Source organism: Heliconius melpomene, chromosome 4 (assembly GCF_056956725.1).
Source record: "Heliconius melpomene rosina isolate 202511_hmr_F chromosome 4, ASM5695672v1, whole genome shotgun sequence".
NCBI lineage: Eukaryota > Metazoa > Arthropoda > Insecta > Lepidoptera > Nymphalidae > Heliconius > Heliconius melpomene.
The window spans coordinates 8,143,714-8,166,961 of NC_140392.1; the positions used below are offsets into that span (position 1 = coordinate 8,143,714).

The window sequence follows — 23,248 nt, forward strand, 5'->3', positions numbered from 1 at the left end:
CGTTATAAATATTCATAGTCATAAGTAGCTTCGGAGGCATCGAGCGTTTAACATGGCCAGCATACCGTGACCTGCAAGCTCCCACCTGGCACCCCCCAAACTTTCAGCACCCTTATATAAACAAGGGGTGGAAAAGTTCAAGTAATATTAGCCACGAATAGGGGATTCCGATACACATTATAGCTACGATATTTCAATACAGTATTTATATTTCCTTTGGGGATGGCCTGGCGTTAAATCTGGTTCGTGTGTGGTATTGTCTTTAGGTCGAGACTCGTCTGTTTGTTGTGCTTTGACGATTTCTTCAAATAAATATTCCTCTGCATAATTGCTTTGGGGAGTTTGTGAGACGGTCTGTGTATACGTTGTTAGGACGCGCTACTCGTAATGTACTCTAACGTTATTAGTTATTGACTAGGTTTAACTTTTGTAACTTTTGTAAATTTAAATTTAACTTAAGCTGCACCCAGCTTAAGTTAAATTTAAATTTGTATATAGTAGATTATCTTTTTAATATAATAAATTATTAAATTAATATTAAATAGTGCATTAAATATAATAAAAAAATAAATGCAGCAAATAAAGATTCGGTATCATTAAAAACAGCGTCGCTAATACATTGTACAACTATTCACAGCTTTAGAAAAACGTTCTGCTGTAATAAAAGACCAAAAGAAAAAGAAATGAATTTCATAACCTCCTCTATAAAGTAAACATCATGTACTTTATGTTAGACGAATGTCAATTATGTTCATAAAATGTAAAACCGTCCTTAATCCAAATGCTTGTCATCGCCACCCCTCTTAAGGGGTTCGAAGATAAAATATTCTAATAACCCCCGCCGGTACGTAGGTATTCATTGAAGGGTGAACAAATGAGATCACATTTCTCAAGAAGTCCTATTAGTCAGGAAAATTTGGTAATCAATATTTTTTTTTCTTGTCGTGCTTCCTGTATTAACTGTGATATAGGCTAGAGATCTAGTGATATATCACTTTCTTTTTCTTTTTCGCCTTAAAAGTAAACTTTGATTTAAAAAAATAAAGCAGGAAAGGGCCACATTAAGTTTCTTGTGCCAATTCTTTTTGATATTTTTAGTGCGTCGCTATATTCACAGGGTAGGCAGAACGGACAAGACAATCCATTCCCACTATCTTCCTCATTTCAAGATATGCGCAATAATTTTAATTAACTAATGTATACAAGATAATATTTGCTCCTAATATGTTCGTAGGCGCTCATAGGATTTAGGGTTCTCTGGCAGAGGGTTAAAATTATGCTAAGTAAAGCATTGAGTTTTAAAAGTTTAGTAATATTTCTTGTATGTAAGTTACCTAATAACTGCCAAAGTAACCATCAATGAAGATCCATATTTCTTAATAATACTTACCAGTGTTTAGCTTAGAAACTATAAGGCTTTATAAATACCGAAGGTCTGGCTACTATTGGCTCTCTCTCTCTCTCTCTCTCTACAACGAAATGTGAAAAAGTCGCTGAGATCAAAAATATACCATATATTAATTTTCTGCCTCCTTTTCGGACTATTTATCTAATAACTAATGGAATAATTACAAACATATACTTCAGAACCGAACGGAACTAATACGTAGCTTATGCTAAAGTCTTCCGAAAGCGAATACGTGTAACGAAAAGCTCCAATGAAACTTGTTTTGACATAATAGCTAGAACTTCGGCAGTTTGCGCACCTTTACTGTGTGGCGTAAGTTATAAGTAGGCGTGACGTGAGGCCAGACGTGGCGCTGGACCATAAACGTGCCTGTAAACGGAACAGGTTGTAGGTTCGATTCCTACTTAAGGATATATTTAAAATTTTTATTTTCTCGCTCTGGTAATGAATGTGGTAGGTATAGCTACTTTTGACTGATGTGGAATAATAACTTTTCTTATTCTAATTTTTGTCTGTTATATATTTTAATAAATAAAAATAAAACTGTAGAGTGCCTGATTTAAAAAAAAAGCTTGAGTTTGCTCAGTCCAGATATAATCATATAATCTACGATATAATCTACATCAATATAATCTACGATAGACGAAAGATCCATCTACTATATTCACAACAAACAGAGACAGAAATCTCTTTCTCTTTATATTGAAAATATAATATTATATATAACTTTAATTTTACGCTGTATCCCACATACAAGGTACGCAGGTGGAACCTGGGAACCTAAAATAAAGATACTTTCGTTCCCCACTTCCTGTCGAATTCTTAAAAAAATAAAAATTCGAAAATAGTAGTATTTCAGATATTTCAAATCGCTTTAATCCTGCAACTTAAATACCTTAGTACAGTACTTGCTCCGTTCGCTAGATATAAGGGGCTTGCACACTTATAGCCCAGTCTAATGACCGAAGTTTTGGCAACTTTATACATGCGTAATTACCTTTACAGTTATGATACAATATTGTTGTTCGATATACGTGATTATATATGGCCACTCGATTAGTTAACGTCAGGTTGAAATAAATATTATTTACTATGTAATTATGCTAAGCATAAACTAGATGTAATGCTTATATAAGGCTTTTTTTCTTTATTAAAACTGACTTTTACGAAAGGCTTCGTTGGTATTGTGGAATAAGAATAAAGCGATCAGTTTCGGCTAATTTATTTATTTTATTTACAAAGACAATACAAAAATTACGCTTCACGCTGTATCCCGCACACAGCATGATAGGCAGAGAGAACCTAGTGTGTGTAGTGTTAAGACACTCCTTGCTTTGAAGTGCATGAAGATATATAAATAAATATATCATTTCCTCGTAGGAATCGAACTTACCACCAGTCACGTTTACATTCGCTTCAATTTGAATTTGATTAGGCTTTTATATCTAATTTAAAAGCTACCTACAAACGTAACGTTTTCATATAATAACTGTTGTTTGATAAATTTTGACCCACCCATTGCCTTTGAAGAACAAAGGAGCTTCGTCGAATCTTTAACGAAGTTTCTAAGTAATTTTAGTACTTACGATATGAATCATTTATTATTAAATATGTTAAGCAGATTTTAAGTGCTTTTAATGTAATTTAATAAAGAGGTGTTTTAGATACTAGCTTGTGACACGGCGTTGCTCTAATAAATGTGTTTTTTATTCGATATAAGCGAAACAGAAGCTAGATGCAGCTTCATAATTACCCTTATAGCAAGGATAAGAGGAAACCTAGTGGCAAGACCCTCAGCTCTTCGCTTTTCGCCCGAATTGAGTGAAGCGAAGAAATGAAAGTATTAAATTTTCATCCCCTCGAGTAGAAATTAAACTTACAACCATCAAGGCTACAGTCACATATATCCGACTGCGTAATGAAGGCCTCTACATATATTATTGTCCTATGAAAAAGAATAGAAGTATAAGTGGAAATAAAACCAACCAATTGCGTCATATTTAAGATTTCATATTAAATATATTAAACCTATATACATAATATTATATTATTTCAAAATTCTTAATAGCAAAAAGACATTTAAAATTCAACTTTGTTAACAAAACTCCGGCTTTGACCTTAAGACGAAATCCAAACGTTAACCTTTTAAGCGCCATTTAGCAGAGCTACACTTAGGCTAATGTGGATTATAAAAATTTCAAATTTTAATGTATATTTTTGTATGAGAAAGTAAATTTAAGGTAAAATCTATTTAATTATATTTTTTTTTACAGATTTTTGTATTTGGCTGAGTAAATAGAAATAGAGATAGGGGACAGAAATATCTTAATGGGAACGGAGTGTCCTAACACTAGGCTCCCTCTGCCTATCCTACTATATACGAGATTCAGCTTGAAGAGGAAATAAAAATCCTTAAGATAGAATGGTTTTTTATAAATAAAAAAATATACACAAAAATATTTTATTTACTAAACTTTTAAGTGTTTCATAACATTGAAAATATATAATAAAATAAATATTCAATAGAATATCTCCTAACAATTTCCGCATTAAATTTCTGTTTCCCGGAAACTTCAGCAATAAGTAAATAAAAAACTTATATATATTTAGTATAGGACGATAGGCAATTCTCTGTAATAGATATGATCATTTATCGATGTCAAATATTTAATTTCCATTCAGTCAATAAAAACACTATCCATCATTGTAACTCGTTGACCTGGATCGTTGATTCCGTTGTTGACATTGTATTATTATAGTTATAATGTGAGTTTCATATAAAAAGGTTTTAGAATAATTATTTTTCAGCTTCCAATCTAGTGCTTATACACTCTTTTCTTCCATTTTTGCCAAATTTGCCTGTTACCTGTTGCCAAAACAGCCTGTTTGGTGGCGAATTAAAATAATTATTCATTTTAGTCACATATATTGTAATAAACCAGGGCAGAGAAATGAGAATTAATTGTGCATATCGGGAATCGAACTCCCAACCGAGTCAGACACTGTTCCATTACGCTACGGAATAACTATTAAAATATTATTTCTACTAAAGCAATTGCTCAAAGAAAATTAAGTGATGCGTGAAAACGAAAAAAAAAAACAAGTATTAGAATAATTCCAAATGAATTTTATATTAGAACCTTCTTATATAAACAAGAAAATTTTAAATATTTTAATATAACGAAAATTATATTTCTTGTAATAATATTTTGTAGGCACAAAGACGGAGAGATCTTAGAATCTCTAAGGTTAGGTTGAGTCTACACTGGAGTCTGGTTCGTTAGACGAATTGTTTAGATTCTCTTGTGGTTTTTGATTAATGTATGGCAAATGTACTAGTTACAGCTTAAATGGGATTCATGTATTTTTTTTCAGGTTCACATAGTATCCTACATGTAGCAGGTAGGTAGGCAGAGGGAGGCTAGTGTTAAAACACTCCGCTCCACACTTTCCGTTGATTTCTGGAGCTTGTCGCATTTACACACTTTTGCCACTGTGCCAAGATGGCTTCTGCTGTGTTTAAAATAACTGAAAAGTCCTATTTGAGTTCTATTTGAACTTCTTTTTAGATAAGGCTAATAGTAAAAATTATTTAAAAAATAATGAAGTATTTGAAATAGAACATTTTTTATTATTAATTTAAATAGATAATGTATGAAATTATCCCTCCTATTATTAATGGTAAGCATGTACCGTTTGCCACTATCACAATAAATACACTTAAAAAAATATTTGTTATTTGACTAAAGCTTATTATGTGCAATCAAGTCGCTTACGTTTGTTTGTTTTAACGTAGTGTTGCTACAGAGCACATTTAATTGGTTCTTTCATAGAACTCGTATATAAATTTAAATAGGAAATACGTATCTTTTTATTATTTGAGGCCATTGAGCCGGTAGAACCGTGCGACTGTAAACTTAGTGGATGTAGGTTCAATTTCCTCTAAGAGGAAATATTTTTTTAATATTTTCATTCTTTCGCACTGGTAAATAGGTAAAGCGCACCGTTGAGCTCCCACACTTAACACACAATGCTCTAAGAATTCGGTGGAAAATGGGGAACGAAAGTGTCTTAATGGGGTAACGGAGTGTCTGATCAATAGGTTCCCTTTTCATTTAATACCCATATCTTATTATCATCAGAACTGATGATTTAATTCAAATTTTAAGTCAATCGAATATTAAGTAAGGAACCACCACCTACCACTACAAGTCAATTAAAGCTTATAAAAATGCTAAAACTAGAAAGCACTGAAAATTTCTTCTCAATCCAGTAAATAATTTAAAATAATTAAATTACTGAAGTCCCTCAAAATCTTTGAAGCTGCCTAAAAAAAAAAACAAAAAATGACTACTAAAAACCTTTGTTATAAAACAATTAATCACGACGAACTTTTATTCGGCGGGATGAATCAAAAATTTATGACATTTGTCAAAACGAATTTTTATTGAAGACAATAAACTTATATTTCGCAGAATTCTTGTTATAGGCGTGTTTTTATGTGTAACGATGTATTACCATTTTGAACTTCACATCTTAGACGACAGAGTTTAAAGTGTTCTGGAGGCTTTTTCATGTAAAAGTTTTTCATAACACCGAGAGAAGCAATTGACAATTGTATTTTTTTTCTGTTTAACAGTCAAAAATCTTGAATGTAAAGTAAGTATGATTATTTTTGATTATAACTTAATTTGAATATAGAAATTGACGCCACTCCTGGCGCAGAAGCATAATCTTTCGACTGTAACTGACTATAGTTTGTGGCTTCTGTTCCAATTCCAGAAGACGAAATACTTAATATTGTCAATTCCTTTCTCTAGTACTCGTTACTGTACCAATTACCAGAACACGCAATGACTCTAGAATTCAGCGGTTAGTGGAGAACGGAAGTGTTTTAATGGGAACGGAATGTTCTAATACTAGGTTCCCAGAATCTGTCTGCTTACCTTGTTATGTGAGTGAAGCTAAAAATATATTTAAAAAATGTAACAACATAATATAATGTGCCTAATATATCATTTAAAATATATATTCTCACAAAAGCTTTTATAGCCTTTATAGAAGTAATTATTATTTTTAAATAAGTTGTTTTTGGTGCCTTATATATATATTTTTCTATTTTACAAAAAAAATACGATTTTATTTTAAAAAAATAAAGTAAGATAATAAATATTATTTTTGAATTTGAATACAATACATACAAATGTATGTATGTAATGTATGCAGACTATAAAAACAAAAGTAACTCTCCTTAACATGTACCTTATTCTAGTACATAACCTAATTAAACGATAAAAATATATCGTTCCTTATAAAGTATTACAGATTAATTTCTTCAAAGAAACCTTTCATCGTACGAAACAGTGTATTAAGAAGGCAATACTTAAGACCCTCGCGGGCTTCCTTGGCATTAATCTACAAATAATCAATAAAGTGGTTTATGTTATATTAATTAGCTGTAAGTTGTATGTGAAAAAATTGTTAAGCCGTGTTAAATATCAATTAATATTAAATTTCTTCAAAAAATTCTTCATTAATATTAATGTAGTAAAGGCGTAAAAAAAATATTTAACTTTCTTAAAAAACTACGAATATGTAGCTAAATGTAAATAATATTAAAATCTCTATTTAAAATCATATCGTAAAAAATATTATTAAACAAAAAGTATTAACATTTTTTCCCTATGTTTAATCACATTTCTTATTCACTTAAAAAAGCATTTTTTTAAAGGAAAATGTCACAAACAATATTCAATTTCGAAAACCGAAACTAATTACGGAAATTAATTATTTCGCAACGTCCCTTAAGAATTGAATGAACATCGCTTACTATTAAGTTTCACAGCTAAAGTGTTACATCACTCTCCCGCAGTAGCATGGTAAATGCTAAACACTAGTGGACTTAGAGTTAAGACACTCAGTTTTCTATTTCCGCATAGTTTCAAGACAATTTATTTGACACTGACATTGGCTTTGTTATAACAAAGTGTTATAACTCTTTGCGGGAGCAAAGAGTGCTTTCCTCCAGGTGCCTTCTTCCTACCCTGCTACAGGTATGTGCAGGATAAAACACGCAGCTATAAAAAAAATATAATTACGTATTACGCGAGTGAAGAAATCGAACCTACAATCATAATACATACCGACAATTGCCTATAGAATGAAAGCTTCCTACAAAAAAACAAGAAGAAAAAAATATATATGTACATAATAATAAAAAAGAGAACATAAACACTCTTTTATATTCCATAAATAGAACATAGAAAGGAAACAAAACACATTCGTAGTAATATTCATGCAAAACGCGCAAGGTTTAAACGTTTGAGCGGTAACCTTTTCATGCGGCGCTACGTCCACGTCTACGCCGTAGAGGCTCGTAGGTGTGCGCTACGAGCCTCAGTGTGCTACTAGACGCGGCCACGGTTGGACGTCTGCGTCTGTCGTTACACTACGCCTTGCCGCGATGTTTTTTAGGGGAAATGTATCGAGAATACGTGATTTTGCGTGTTTTTAATTGATCCAAAAACAATATAGTAATATTGTTTTTGGATAGTTGTTTTTTCTTTTGTGTTTTATGAAATCGTTTTGTAAGTAATTTTGTGTAATTGTTACATTTAAATGTGAATATGGTTTAGAAATTTATTTTTGTAGTATACTAAATAGAAATTGTAATTTGTAAGAGTAAAGCGTTAGTTTAGAACGTGCTGAATTAAAATATACAATTGCCCCAGGTAATGTCGTTATATTATGCAGGATGTTAAATTTTAGATAAAAAAGGAAAGATATATGTAATATTATAGATAAAAACTGTATTACCGAATTATCTTAATTTAGTTTGTATTTATTAAATGTATAAATAAATATTTATACCGAACCAATTTTAATTTTATATATTTAATATAAAATTTCTTTGCAAATATTGATGATATATTGCGAAATCGACCAACCAATTGATTTATAAAAGAAAACGGCAAAAAACTAATTGGCTACAATCCATTCATTCGAAACGAAACAATGATTGAAATGAAATGCTTCAACAATATTCAGCACGCTTTATTCGATATAAAATTTCCTATATTGTTTTCATTTTCTTAAAAACCTATTTCTATTATTATTGTATTGAAATTCTGAGTTTATTGTAAAAAATATATTAAACAATTAATATTTTATGGTTAGTTATTTAATTAAGTTTCTTATAATTAAATCATTTTTTATAGTAAATCATATAAATAATAAAAATAGATTAAAATAAGGCCATTAAAAAATACTGTAGTGAAATAAATGAATACGCGAGTGCTCGCGGAAGTAAAATGCCATGTTTCGGATGATACTGTGAATAGTTGATGAAGGCGGAATGAGGAGCGAGCGATCCTGTTTTTGGTCCATGCTTCAAGCTTTGGTCTTATTGCCCACCATGGCTTTGAAAGGTAAGAAATTTATAATTTTTTTAGCTTCAAGCTGTATCCCGCACACTTCAGGGCAGCCAGAGGGAACAAAGTGTTAAGACACTCCGTCCTCCACTTTCCGCTAAATTTTGGAGGCGGAACTCAACGCCGCACTTTGCCTCGACACCAGAGGGAAGAAATTGACATATACATTTAAATAAATAAGAAATTTATAATGATTGTAAATATTTCGTCAGTAGATATTGTTTAGTGTAGATTAGTAGAGTAAGCTTGTATAAAAAATACATTAAATATTAAATTTAATTGTTAGTAAATATTACTAAAATAAGTTAATTTTAGTTCTTGAGTTATTGTGTTTCGAGTGTGTACAAACACAATTGATATTAAATGAGCATTTGTTATGTCTGTCAATAGGCGCACTCGAGATTGTATTAGTTAGCAGTCTACATTTCTAGTATACTAACTTATACAGTCTGGTCAGTCAATAATAAAAAAACATTACTTTCAATCATTCGACTCATAATATATTTATGATTGACGAAAGTAGCAAAGAATTGCAGTTGTTTTTCGCCATTTAATCCACTGAAAGTGGTGAATCCATTGAAATAGTAATCTGTTATTTTGTATGTATGTTTGTATGTATAAATAGCACTAACACCGTACCTCTTGTATAATAACTAAACTTTTGTTATATTAGCTTTCTTAAGCAATCTCGATTTCAGATTAAGTTCGAGTCAAAGTTTCAAGTTACGTGCCAAAATTTACATAAAATGCACAACGAGTAATTCAGGCATTACTGAATTATAATAACCAAACAACTAAACTGGGTCACTAGTTTCGCTTGTACTTTAAAAAAACATACTTGTGCAATGTTTTTTCCCCTTTTTTTCATAGAATTAACTAGTTAGCATACACTAGTTATAGTTCGTTGGTTATATATTTGTAACTATATATTTGTAAAATAAAGCTATAGATTATTTTTGAAATTTCAAGATATCCTTTCTAAGTGCTCTCCTACTTCTCTATTCCACCCTTGGTTGTTTTTTTTTCACGCTGTATCCTCCACATAGCAGAAAAGGCAGAGGGAACGTGAGTTCCTAAAGGTAAAACTGTCCGATCCCATTAAGACACTTCCACTTTTTATTTTGTGGAAACCCTTTTACGAGTACAGCACTCGAGCTGTATATGTGGGATTCATGGACTGGCAGATTTGTTGAGGATTCCTGGAAGAGACCATAACAGGCGGTCTTATCGCTGAGTGGGCGTTCTTTTCATTGTTGAGGTTGCCTGAAAGGGATCGCTCTTAGGGATAAGGTCACCTTTTTGGTAATTTTTAAAAAATATATATATTTATTTGATAAACATTATGATACTATACTAAAAGTCTCATAATCAATGGTATATTATAAGGAAATATTATTATTCCTATGTAATTTTTGGAATGCGCTATATAAAAAATGTAGCAGATCCTGACTCTGATTATGAATTAGTTAGCAAATTCTATAAATAACTGTGTTTTGTATGACTTCAAATTGTTCGAAGCTTGTAACTATTAACAATATCTGTTTTGTGTGCTTTAAAGTTTCATGCCGTTATAACTTAGTTTAATGCTCATAATAATATAAAATAAACTTCGGCTTCTTGTTTTATCCCATATAGCAGGGCAGGATGAATTTAATGTCAAATTCCACCATTCTATACATTTTACCCAAATTTGAGACATTGTGTTGAGTGGCGTAACTCAACGCATCACTTTATAAGAGTTGAGTTGAATACGATGGTTGTGGGTTCGATTCTTACTTATAGCAGTTCATTTCTCGGCTCAGGCATTCGCATTTGTTATTTATTTGTTAATTTTTTTCCTATATACTGAACATAGTAGAGTTTGTAAAGGGAACCTGGGAATCTAAAAACCTAGTGCTAAAACACTCCGTTCCCATTAAGACAATTCCGTTCCTCATTTTTCCGTCAGATTCTGAATTTATTAAATTTGAAAAATATTATTGGTATTTATGTAACTAGTGAATTTTACTGAGATAATTGAGTGATCAGACACTTCATTACTTGCTGCTGCATTACATGGTGGATAATGGATTGTATGAGTACCTAAAGCTGGATTTTTATACAATAATTGAAGAAAATTTCGGCCCCACATTATTTTGTAGAACCAGAAATATCTATATTTATTACACGTTTTAATATATAAATAAATATTTTTGACACAAAAAGCCTAGTGATAAATCATATCGTTTTCCTGTTTACGTATGTGTCTTTGAAACCATTAATATCAGACGGCGCCGTGAAAGCTTCGTTTTTAAATTAAATTTATGAAACATCCAACTAGGGTGAAAAGGCTTTTACTGGTATAAATTATGAATAATTTACATAATTTTTATTTTTGACGTTTCGACGTTATCTTATATTTGGTATTACAGAGAGAATTTAGTGTTAAGACACTCTCGCCAATTTTACTGAACAGAACAAACACACAGATACATACAAACTACTGAACAGGTTTAGATGAAACTTCATAGTAATATAGCTTATAGCATCCGAATAACACATAGATAGATTGGCTATAACATAATAATAAGTTTCAGCGGTTGAAGAGGCATTTGGCTCGCTAGTATTTATATAACTACTAGTGGACCCGAACGCGGCTACGCCCGCTTGAACTATACGAATATTTATTAAATATATTTATGAAATTATTTTCAGTTTTCAATAGAGAGATGCATTAAGCAAGCTCATTTTGGATGACGTTTTCTAACAACAAACTTTGCAAATCGTTGCTTAACAACGACAGTTGTTATTAACATGGCGGAATAAATTGCATGTCAAATTAATAAGTATTTTAATATATTGATATATATATCGAAAATATTACAAATATGAGAAAAAAAAGTATCCTATGTTCATCCCGAGATCGTCAAGTATCTCTGTATGAGTATTTTATCACAATTAAATTAGCGGTTTGGCCCTGATTGCGTAAAAGACAGACAGACAGACAGAGTTACTTTCGAATTTAGAATATAGGTATGGATATTTGTAATGTTTGTTTTTTTTAAATAGTTACATTTTTCACTAAAACTTAAAAATATTCAATTGTCAGTTATAGCAAAAGAATAATTTAGACAGCGAAATATTGTCCATCTTGCTACCTCTATCTAAATCTTTTCTGTTATTTACTGGGTGACAAACAATGCACAGACAGAGAAATTAATGGATTCAGTCAGTTGAAACTTCATATATAGATAAGTTACAGAGGATAACAGACTACTAAAGTAGGATATTTTAAAATTCTTATAAGAACAGGAATTTTACATTTCTACGCTAACGAAATCGCAGGTTTAACCAGTTTAACATAAAAAAACATCACAGCTAGCCACATTTTTATATTTTCTTCAAAAGTTTTTCTTAGGTACTCTTCATTCTTCGTTTTATAATTTTTAAGACATAATGAGTTGTATGATAATGTAAATTTAAATACTTGTGTGAGTAAGAATTGAATACACTATCACCATCGTCATTTTTATATGTATTGTATATCTTTAATAGTTTATTTACTGTATCTCATATTAACATATACATTACCTCGGTAGATAAAAGTAGAATATAAAGCACTGATATCTTTTATATCGAAATTATTAGTTAACTTACATAATTATAATAAAATTATTTAATGGAAGTTAAAAATATTGTAGGTACTTTTATTATATCAATAACATCTATCCACCCGTGTTTCTTTTCTTTGAAATATTCCAATACAGTAATGAAAAATCAATTGAACGAATATTTGGGGTACAAGCAACTTGTTCTGTTAATAGAAAGACGTGACCTCCCATGAATATATATCTATTATTCATTTAATTTAAAAGCTTTTTCTATGGAGCTTTCACTCGATCCATTAGATTTGTGTACAAGTTTTGATGAAATGTAGGAATTTGATTGAACTTTTGTGGATACTGTTAATATTTGATGTAGTACTAGCGGTTAGCTCTGGCTTTGCTTAGGTGGTTAATATGGTATTTTATGTGGAGATTGAACCCACAACCAATGCATTACAGTAACACGCTTCCACCTTTGCGCCTCGACGGATTCGAATTGACTAAAAATATATTAAATGTGAGAAAAATAAGCTTATCACCTCAAATAACACTCAACACATATCATTAGTACTAACTTTTGTAGACAACTATTATAAGTTGCGTATGTATCTTTTAATTAGGCTTGCCTTAATTATAATAGAATTATACTCCCACACAATAGACCTGAATAAACATTAAAATTGAATATTCAAACTAAGTTTATAATTGTAGTAAATATATTTTTTTAAAATTTTACGTATCTTCCATATAAAAGGATAGGCAAAGAGAATTTAGTGTTCAGACACTCCATTGTCACAGATAAGAAAATGTGATAAGATATTCTTTGATATGACGATATGTTGTATGGCATATGATTTGGAGCCCAGTTCCATACAACTAAGCAGAGGATAGAAATGAAAATATTTTATTTAAATGTTAATATAAAAAATAAATTTATCTGTTTTTAATTTTCCGTAACTCAAAACAAAACTTATGTCCGTTTGTGCTCACAAAATGAGGGCCGAAACCTTAAGTTTTTCAATTTTTATACATAAGTTATACATTTCCGTTGACCTACAATTTTGAAATTAGTGGATTTTTTTTATAATTTAGTTTTTCATACATATATATACATTAATAATACCTTTTTATATGAAATTAAATATTTCATTACAGTTGCATTCCAATGAAAATCATATTGCTTAGCAACTGCAATAGTTTGATCTCACGGGATAAACCGGATGAAATAACGCGGAAAACTCGTAGAAAATTTATCTAGCTGTAACCCAGTATATACTAGTAGCTTACCCTGACTTTGTATGGCTGTGTCGCGAGTTTCCAATATAAACTTCCAATACCTTTTGTTTACGTTTAAAATATATTTGTTTTTGTAGTCTGCTTTGACAAAGTTGGACGTTAGTTTCTGTTAGTCGATATGATATGCTATATTTTTGTTCGTATAAAAAGTGGAGAATGAGAACTTTGTGACTAGATTCTCTTTATTTGCTATACAAAATCATAATAGGTAAAGATTATTATTATAGCAGCTTTTAAAAAAAATGTATAGATAGAAGAAACTCTGTCTTTTTTTAAATTAAGTAATTGTATTTTGGTTGATTTTTTCTCGTGTCATTGAATATTATTATTATTCAATTACACAATAGAATATATATGGGTAGCAAAAATTAAAGCAATTAAAAATAAATTTATATAGAACCGAGCAGATTGTTTGGTCTTTTCTTTTTACCTTATATATACGAGATACCACATAAGAAAAACCACCACACCACAAATAAAAAAAAATATGAGTGTATTTTTATCTATAATATAAAATATTTCAAATTTTATATACATATATAAGAAAAGCTGTTCCATTTCTTAGATTTTTAAACCCATTATAAGAAATATTCTTCACAATTTTAATAATCTCTTAATTCATAATAACATTTCCCCAGTAGTTCTTTATAGGCAATGACCTAGATCAAATGGCATACTCAAGAGCCAGATGCTGCTTAATATACTTGGGAATATGATAAGGTGGTGTTAATGTGCTCTCGTTTCCTCGAGGGGGGGAATCAATGTAACGAAGGTCTTAGTGCTGGGGAAGTCGACAAATGAGGGGAACATTTTTTTGTATATATATTTTTGGTTTAATTAAATGTATAGAGAATTTATTTAGAACCAGATTTGAAAATTATAAAATCTTTGTAAAATTATTATTTACTTTTCAGTTCGTTGTTAGAAGTCGGTCTTTCTTTTTGTTAAAAAAATATTTTAAATTTTAAATTCCACGTAAACGAAGTTGCGGACGACCACTTGTTATCTATATATATAAAATCGAAAGGTCACATCACGAAATCTCAGAAACTATATGTGCTAGGAATCTGAAATTTTGCATAGGAGTTATTTATAGGACGTAGGTGCTCGCTAAGACGGGAATTTGTAATATTCGACTTCTAAGGGGTTGTTTTGGGGGTTGAAAGTTTGTATGAAACTTCGTTACTAATGACATTTGTCTTTGTCATTCGTTACTAAATGCTAAGAGTCTTAAATTTTGCATAAACGTCACTAGGACGTAGTCATGGAGACAGAAATTAATAATAACATAGTTCACGCGGGTGTAACCGCGAGCTGGCCGCTAGTTATATATATTTCCTTTATCATAATAACGTTAAAGGCCGAGATGACATTTTCACTAATGGAATATGTACACAAAGAAACTGTCGCATAATTAAATATTGTTTGGCATTAAGAAAAGTTACTCTAACATAGCACAGTCGTTATGTGTCTCTATGTGTGTATCGATAGTTACAGGATCAAATTTTCTTTAATATTATTTTATAAGTAGTACTGATGAAGATGCTCAGGTGGATGTGCGGCGTAACACGGTCTGACCGCAAACGTAACATAGTCTTGGAGTCCGTGACGTTGTGGATAAGCTCCAAGAGCGTCGCCTGAGATGGTTTGGTCATTTTACGCGCCGATGTAAGAACTGCCGATGTAAGAACTGCTAATGTCGGATGCAAATGCCTTCTATATCAGTGAGACCTCTCGGACGCCCAAGGCAGCGCTAGTTGGATGTCGTGATGCAGAACGTGAGAACCGAGGAAGCTAAAGATCGTGTAAAGTGGAGTATGTTGAGCACGAATGCAGACCCTGGCAAAAGCCGAGATTAATGCGAGGAAGAAGAAGAAAAAAATTTATAAGTATTTCTTTTTTAAGGACTCGTGGCGTAGCGTCTAATACGACAATTGTGGATTTGAGCCTAGATAATTATATTATTATTTTCTCTATCTGGTGACAAAACACTGGCGCTGAGACCCCCCCATTCCACTCGTAATGTCTTTGAAATTGTTGTCTCTGCCATGCTAAATGCGGGCTACAGCGTAAAACTAAAAAAAAATTGACGGCAATATCTAAGCGTTATTTAACTATTTCTCCCTATGTAGGAGATGCTAAAAGATATAGCAAAATCCTTTATTTCCATGTAAAAAGGTTTCATTGGAGCATATCCCCTATATATTGGTTGGAAAATGTGACAGGGGACCGGCGCGGCTCGCACCTGTCACCAAATGCTAATGCCCCAAACGCCTTGGCCCCAATCGATACGAATTCACTTTAAGGTGAAATTTTTAGAATGAATTTTTCCTTTATATTAGAGAAATTTTCATTTTTATTGCTTGAAATCACAGTATTTGGATTAGAAGAGGCGCAGGTGGGGATTGTGAGGAAGATTTTAGTTTGTGTTTGTTTGTAGGGAAATGGATTGAATTTGTTTGTATGTGGAAGCATGTTATGCAATTATAACATTAGATTTCTTAATAATTGGAACGAAGTTCCTTACGGCAGGCTTGGAAGGGATAGAGATTTCATTGCGTGACCGAACTGAAAAAAATGTGATAGTCAAACCGTAAGAAAAATGTGTGGAATAAAACCATTAAGAGAGACGTGCGCAGGCGCGACAGTCGCATACACAGACGAGTAGTGTATAATACCTTTCTCTTTCTCCCTCTTTCTTTTCGTTCTCTCATAATTTTTTTGCATGATTGTGTGTTATTGTTGTTTTTTTATTTTAAGTAATTTATTATTTCCTAAAATACTGAATTTCCTAAATACTTTCTTGTACTTAAATAAAAACTAATCAGCAATTTTAAGAGAAAAATCAAGAAAACCTACATAAAATTGAGCACGACTTTTTTTGCAATTTGTGTCGATTCTACATTAGCCGAAAGAACTTCTTTCCTACCTGGTGTCCCACGACACCATTATTAAATTATTAATATTTTTTTTAAAGATTTACATATTGTTTCCACAAAATTCATAAACACCGCACCTAGCAGGGTAGGCAGAGGGAACCTAATTTTAAAACATGCGACGGCGGCGAAGAAAGGAAAATATAAATTCAAATAAATGTTTAATTCTCTCGACTGGTGATCAAACTCTTCGCCATGACTGGCCTCAAAACGGGATTTTAAGCATCTTTTTAAATAAACGCATACCATCCTTGCATTTCCCAGCAACGAATAGCTTAATATCATTTCGATACCCTTGTTCGTGCTTTTCAGGAATTCGGTTTATATTGAAATTGAATTGAATTTTGTAAAATCTATACTTTAGCAAATATCTATCTATTCGAGTTGTATATTTTAAACTGTAACTAATTTCAATAATTTATGATAGAATGTGGCGATATGTTAGTAAAATAATGTGGGAATTCAATAATGTTTGAATTTGTTGATCTATTTGGGTTTAAAGTACGTGTGCTAAATATTGTATTTGTTTACAAATTTCCTAATAATTAGAAGTCATCGAGATAATTATTTTATGTATTACTCCGTTTCCCACTTTCTGCTGAATTCTGGAGGCTTTGCGTGTTGAGTGGCAGAGCTCAAAGCTGCGCTTTACCTCGACACCAGAGCGAAGAAATGGTAATATAAAGGTAAATACATAAATATTTCACTTCCTCGAGTCTGGATCGAACCCACACGTTACAGTCACACTCTTGTGCCACTCCGCCACGATGACCATAGACATATGTATGTACATAGATATAAAATGATATACAGCTTAAAGTTTATTTTAGCACCTGCAACATTCTAATAGAAGTTTCGATCGTGTTGAAGACAACTTAGACAGTGAATCGATCAATATTCCAATTTAACTATTCCGGTTTTAAAGTTACCATTTAAAATCGATATTTGTAACGTAACGTAGTTTTGGGAGAATGATTCGATTTTTATCGATATTAGTACAATATTTTGTAGTATATTATTACACTGTTAAAGCCTTAGTGGCACAGCAGCAAAAGAGTGCGTCTGTTAGGGAGCAGTTGTGAGTTCGATTCCAACTTGATTCTCTCACTTTTCATTTCCTCACCCTGGTAACGAGGTTCTATTTATTAAATAAATTTTGAACATATAACTGCCGTGTGCATACACTTTCACTGAACCATGATAGACTAACTAGAAACGAAAACACCATTTCACACGTAAAAGAATGGAAAAATGCGTGTAGTTTTCCCAAAACTTTTGCGATCATTTATATAGGCCGCGTCATTTGTCGGCTATCGTCATTTATTTGAGTTAACGCGGCCTTACCTGCTACAGTGTGATCATTAGAGACGGTCCACGAAACTACTAGAATTTAAGTTGAATTTATGATGGATGTCTTAATCCATTTTCTAATTGTTTCCCTCGTTCCGTTACATTGTTGAATGGCATAACTCAACGCCGTTCTCTCGTTACTAGAGTAAGACAATTAAAATAATTCATTCTCTTTAATGGAAATCGAACCCACTGCCCATAATATAGCGACTACGCTACGATGGTCACAAAAATTCTTATTTAATATTGCGTAGCGCGTGTGTAATCGTCGATCTGGGATCATTCTATCTGTAATATTCCCAGTGAAGCTATAATACCTCGTAAAACGTTTTTGCTAGTGTCCGTTTCAAATGTACTATAAAAAAGATCGCACTATTTAGGGATAAATTCTATTGTAAAAGTTTTGAAAGTAAAAATGATCCCGTCAAAAACATAAATGTAAAATGAAAGCCAAGTTTAGTAATAAAACATATGCTTTCAGCGATAAAAGAAGTGAGATGTAAATGTATGCCAAGTTCAATGGTCAGTCCTGAAATTTATTTTTAACAATATAAAATATTTTATAACAACTGAAAATGTCCATTCTTCTTACAACTTGGAGACTTTATTTATGTGTAATATCTGACTTGGCCAGTTTTCATATAAATTTACAATAGAATCTGAATAGAATAGACTTTGAATACATTTATTTATATCGATGTAAATTAATTTGAAAACTGGCCAAGTCAGATATTACACATAAATAAAGTCTCCAAGTTGTAAGAAGAATGGACATTTTCAGTTGTTATAAAATATTTTATATTGTTAAAAATAAATTTCAGGACTGACCATTGAACTTGGCATACATTTACATCTCACTTCTTTTATCGCTGAAAGCATATGTTTTATTACTAAACTTGGCTTTCATTTTACATTTATGTTTTTGACGGGATATCATTACTTTTTGTACAGAAATCATAAGTAGAAAGGTTTATAATATAATCAAAATCAAAATGTTCTTTATTCAATTTGGCCATTACAAGTACTTTTCCGATAGGAAGCTACTACGCCAAGAAACTCAATAGTTGCTCTTTTTAAAACATAGTTTAGAGTAAGGGCTTCATAGGACATTTCTGTTCGCCGAATAAACCAAGTAGGACACCATTGTGATAATACACTTCTATCTTAATCTATATATATAAAAGGACTTGTCCTCACTGACTGAGGTAAGACGCACGCACAGCCGTAACCGCTGTGCGTAGAAACGTGAAATTTCGACAGATGTTTACTTCTGTAATCTGGACATCCACTAAGAAGGGATTTTGAAAAATTTTAACCCTGAAGGGGTGAGATAGGGGTAGAAAGTTTGTATGGAAAAAAATTTAAATTGACACCGATTTTTATAAAATTTGCAATTTAGATTTTTAAAAGTATTTAATTGAATGCGTGTTTCATCGTTTTCTAGAATTCTCCCCCTAAGGGTGCAAATAAGGGGTTGAAAGTTTGTATGGAAAAATCTTTAAAACGCCACGGATTATTAAAAAAACTTGAAATTTAGACTCTTAAAAATATTTAATTGAACACATGTTTCGTGGTTTTATAGAATTCACCCCTAAATACGCAATCGAAGCTGCGCGCGTCCGCTAGTCTATATATATAAAAGGACTTGTCCTCACTGACTGAGGTAAGACACACGCACAGCCGTAACCACTGTGCGTAGGAACGTGAAATTTGGACAGATATTTACTTTCGTAATCTGGACATCCACTAAGAAGGAATTTTGAAAAATTTTTACCCTAAAGGGGTGAAATAGGGGTTCAAAGTTTGTATGGAAAAAAAATTAAATCGGCACCGATTTTTATGAAATTTGAAATTTAGATTTTTAAAAGTATTTAATTGAACACGTTTCGTGGTTTTCTAGAATTCACCCCCTAAGGGTGCAAATAAGGGGTTGAAAGTTTGTATGGAAAAATCTTTAAATCGCCACCGATTTTTATAAAATTTGAAATTTAGACTCTTAAAAATATTTCATTGAACATAAGTTTCGTGGTTTATTTTAATTCATCCCCTAGGGGTGTAAATAAGGGGTTAAAATTTTATATAGAAAAATCTTTAAATCGCCACTGATTTTTATAAAATTTGAAATTGAGACTCTTAAAAATGTTTTATTGAACACGTGTTTCAAAGTTTATTAGAATTCACCCCTAAACAATAAGCAAGCGAAGCTGCGCGCGTCCGCTAGTACTGTACAAATCTACTGCAGCCTTTATTTCGGAAGTAGCTCCGTACGTAGTTAAGCAAAGCATGTCTTCTTTAGAAGAGTAAGGATTCCCGTTTCGAGCGCTATTGTAGATACTTAAATCATTCCAGTTACGACATACGTACTCTACTATAGTCTCGCGCAATTTATTAGTTTGTTGTATATCAATACGATCAAACGAAGAATATGCAATAGCATGGAAGGGACAGCTCCCATCGTTAGGCATTGGAACAATTCGGTGTAAGTTCTTGTTTCACCCACAAGCAATTCTATTGAACGACTCATTGTTCAACATGTCTTGGAAAAAATATAAACAATAAATTTATTAAGTGCTGACGGTACCAATCTGAATTGATATGATCCCAAGGTCGACTTCGTTCTCTGCCGTTTTCACAAGTGTTCCTAAAACCAGTAAAATCATGAAACACAGGCCAAAAAAACCATTAAAATATGAGCGCCTTCGTACAATAAAATATATCTAATATAATTAGGTATTTACTTTTTTATTATGGTCAATAATATTATGTTTTATTACTCTTAAGACGATATTTAATTATATATGAAAATAGATTATATTTATATACTAGCGACCCCCTTGCGGCTTCGCCCGCTTTTACTACTGGATTATTCATATAATGTATGTTTGCAAAGCACTTAAGATAATGTGAAAATTAATTAAGCTCTAATGCAACCCGCATTTTCGTAGTTTCAATAAGGATTTTCCAATTGTTTTACACAGCAAGGATTTTTTATTAGGTACCGTAATTTTAAATCTGTGCTACTAATCTTTTCATGTACTTATTAAAATATTTTTAAATGACTATTTTTAGATAGTTAAATGTCTATTTTTAAACGGAAGAAATTATAAACAAAAGCCTACCTACTAATAACTACTACAAAAAATATGAAACCAAATATATTGCGCTGAAATAATACATTCAACTCCAATTATCCAATACGTGCAAACGCATCTAAATCTTCGTTGCTATGTCTCTATAGCGGGCGGGTTTTTTTTCGAGCTTGTGGTTATTGCTGAAGAGGGTATTCTGTCCCTGATGAAAAGCAAGCACTATGTGGCTGCCTGTGAGGAAAATTAAATAGAATGCATTGGCCGGGAATCGAACCCGGGCCGCCCGCGTGGCAGGCGAGCATTCTACCACTGAACCACCGATGACTGCTCATGACGCGCTTGTATAAGCAAAACGTCGCGGGGCGCGTTTCGCAGCTAGGATGTTTTGATATTGTAACAACTTCTAAAGTACTTATTAAAATGAAAAAACAGTAAAAGACAGTTTTGATCTACATTAAATGGCCAACGTAACTAATATACTTATTTATATGCTGAGAGTAAGGGATAAGTAAAACTTGAGTCGGCACAGCTGATGTGTCAACGGCGGGATGTGTCAACAATTAAATGCGTTTTTCTCTAATACTATTCGCAATTTCGAAATACTGTAAAAAGTAAATTTTATCTTCGTTTAACGTAGAAAATTAATAAAGTATTTTAAAGGATAAGGATTAATACCATTATGGAAAAATATCCCTCACAATAAAAAATATATTGAAATTACTATTTTTAGACAGAAATATGATCACTACACGTTATTCTTAAAAGATAAAAATATGCTCTCGCGGACTTTTTTGTAGATCTTATTAAGAGGAACAATACTCCAGTACATTTTTTTCATGTAGTACTTACCATTAAAGCAGCGCATGCGCGAAAGTGTCTCAACGGGTAGGACTTTAGACACATTTATCGTATTTATGTTAATTTACATAAGAATGTACAAATAATAAACTATATATAAACCTTCCCTGAAAAATACTCGACCTAATGGTGAAAACTGCATAAAAATCCGTTGGGTGGTTTAGAAGAAGAAGAGTTAGAAAGTTCAGACAGACACGAAAAGCGACTTTGTTTTATAAGATATAGGATGAATCTCGACTATAGTTTTTATTTTGTTGCTTAAATGACAGTTGTCAGATTAGAAGGTAATGAATGTATGCTGCGTTTAGAAATCTGATATATTTATTATTAATTTTATTATTTTGTTGGAATAACTCAACACGGAATGCCTCCAGAGTTCGATGGAAAGTGGGGAACTGAGTATCTTAACACTAGGTTCCCTCTGTTTACCCCGCTATGTGTGGGATACATCGTAAAGCGGATTTATTTATTTTTTATTATTTTGTTTAAGTAATTCTTTATTTTCTCTTTTTTTCTCTTATTTTTTTATTAATAATTACTTAAATTTTTACTGTTAATAATTACTTTACAATTACTTCTGTTAAGATAGCTGGTAGGCTGACAATATATCAAATTAAAAATAAAATCAGCTTCACGCTGTATCCCGCACACAATAGAGTAGACAGAGGGAACCTAGTGTTAATACACTCAGTAACCCCACTTTCCATCGAATTCTGGAGGCATTGTGTGTTGAGTCGCGGAACTCTCCGCCGCGCCTTGCCTCGACACCAGAGCGAAGAAATGGAAATATAAGTTTAAATAAATATTTCATTTCCTCGAGTGGGAATCGAACTCACTACCAGTCGGTTTACCAGTCACACTTTGTGCCCCTGTGCCACGACTGACCTTACAGATAGTATATTATTATTAAATTTTATATATATTTCTATCAATATAATTATTTTTTTTATATTTATTTTTTAGTGTATTTTTTTTCTGTTTTAGGATTCTGTACCTCGAAAGCAATAAAACAGAACCCTTATAGGATCTTATATAGGACTTAGTACTTAAATATTGTAATAATAATTTAATATCAAATACGTTAATCGACTATGCAAATACTCTTAGTATAATAAGTACTAAAACATATGTTTAAATTATAATAAATAATAATGAAGGATGTTAATCCATTTATTATATTTTTATATTTTTACGTGAAGCCCTTGAAGTCCACATGATGGCAGGCTTTGTCAGGACATAAATTAGAGGCATTTTCAGCTACAAATGGAGACATATCTTATCTTAGAATATACTTGAA

At 31.9% G+C, this 23,248-nt stretch overlaps 1 protein-coding gene across 2 annotated transcripts in view; it reads left to right on the forward strand.

Moving 5' to 3' along the window:
- Positions 1-7,805: 7,805 nt before the first annotated feature.
- DIP-gamma (Dpr-interacting protein gamma) overlaps positions 7,806-23,248 on the forward strand; it is a 64,944-nt gene continuing 49,501 nt past the window's right edge. The window contains exons 1-2 of one of the 2 annotated variants that reach the window (XM_085184977.1): positions 7,806-7,995; positions 8,626-8,835. In XM_085184977.1, coding sequence (XP_085041103.1) covers positions 8,763-8,835 — 73 coding nt within the window. In that variant the 5' untranslated portion in view covers positions 7,806-7,995; positions 8,626-8,762. Of the gene's footprint in view, positions 7,996-8,120; positions 8,140-8,625; positions 8,836-23,248 lie in introns of those variants that run through there. The other variant, XM_085184978.1, reaches the window with a different exon arrangement.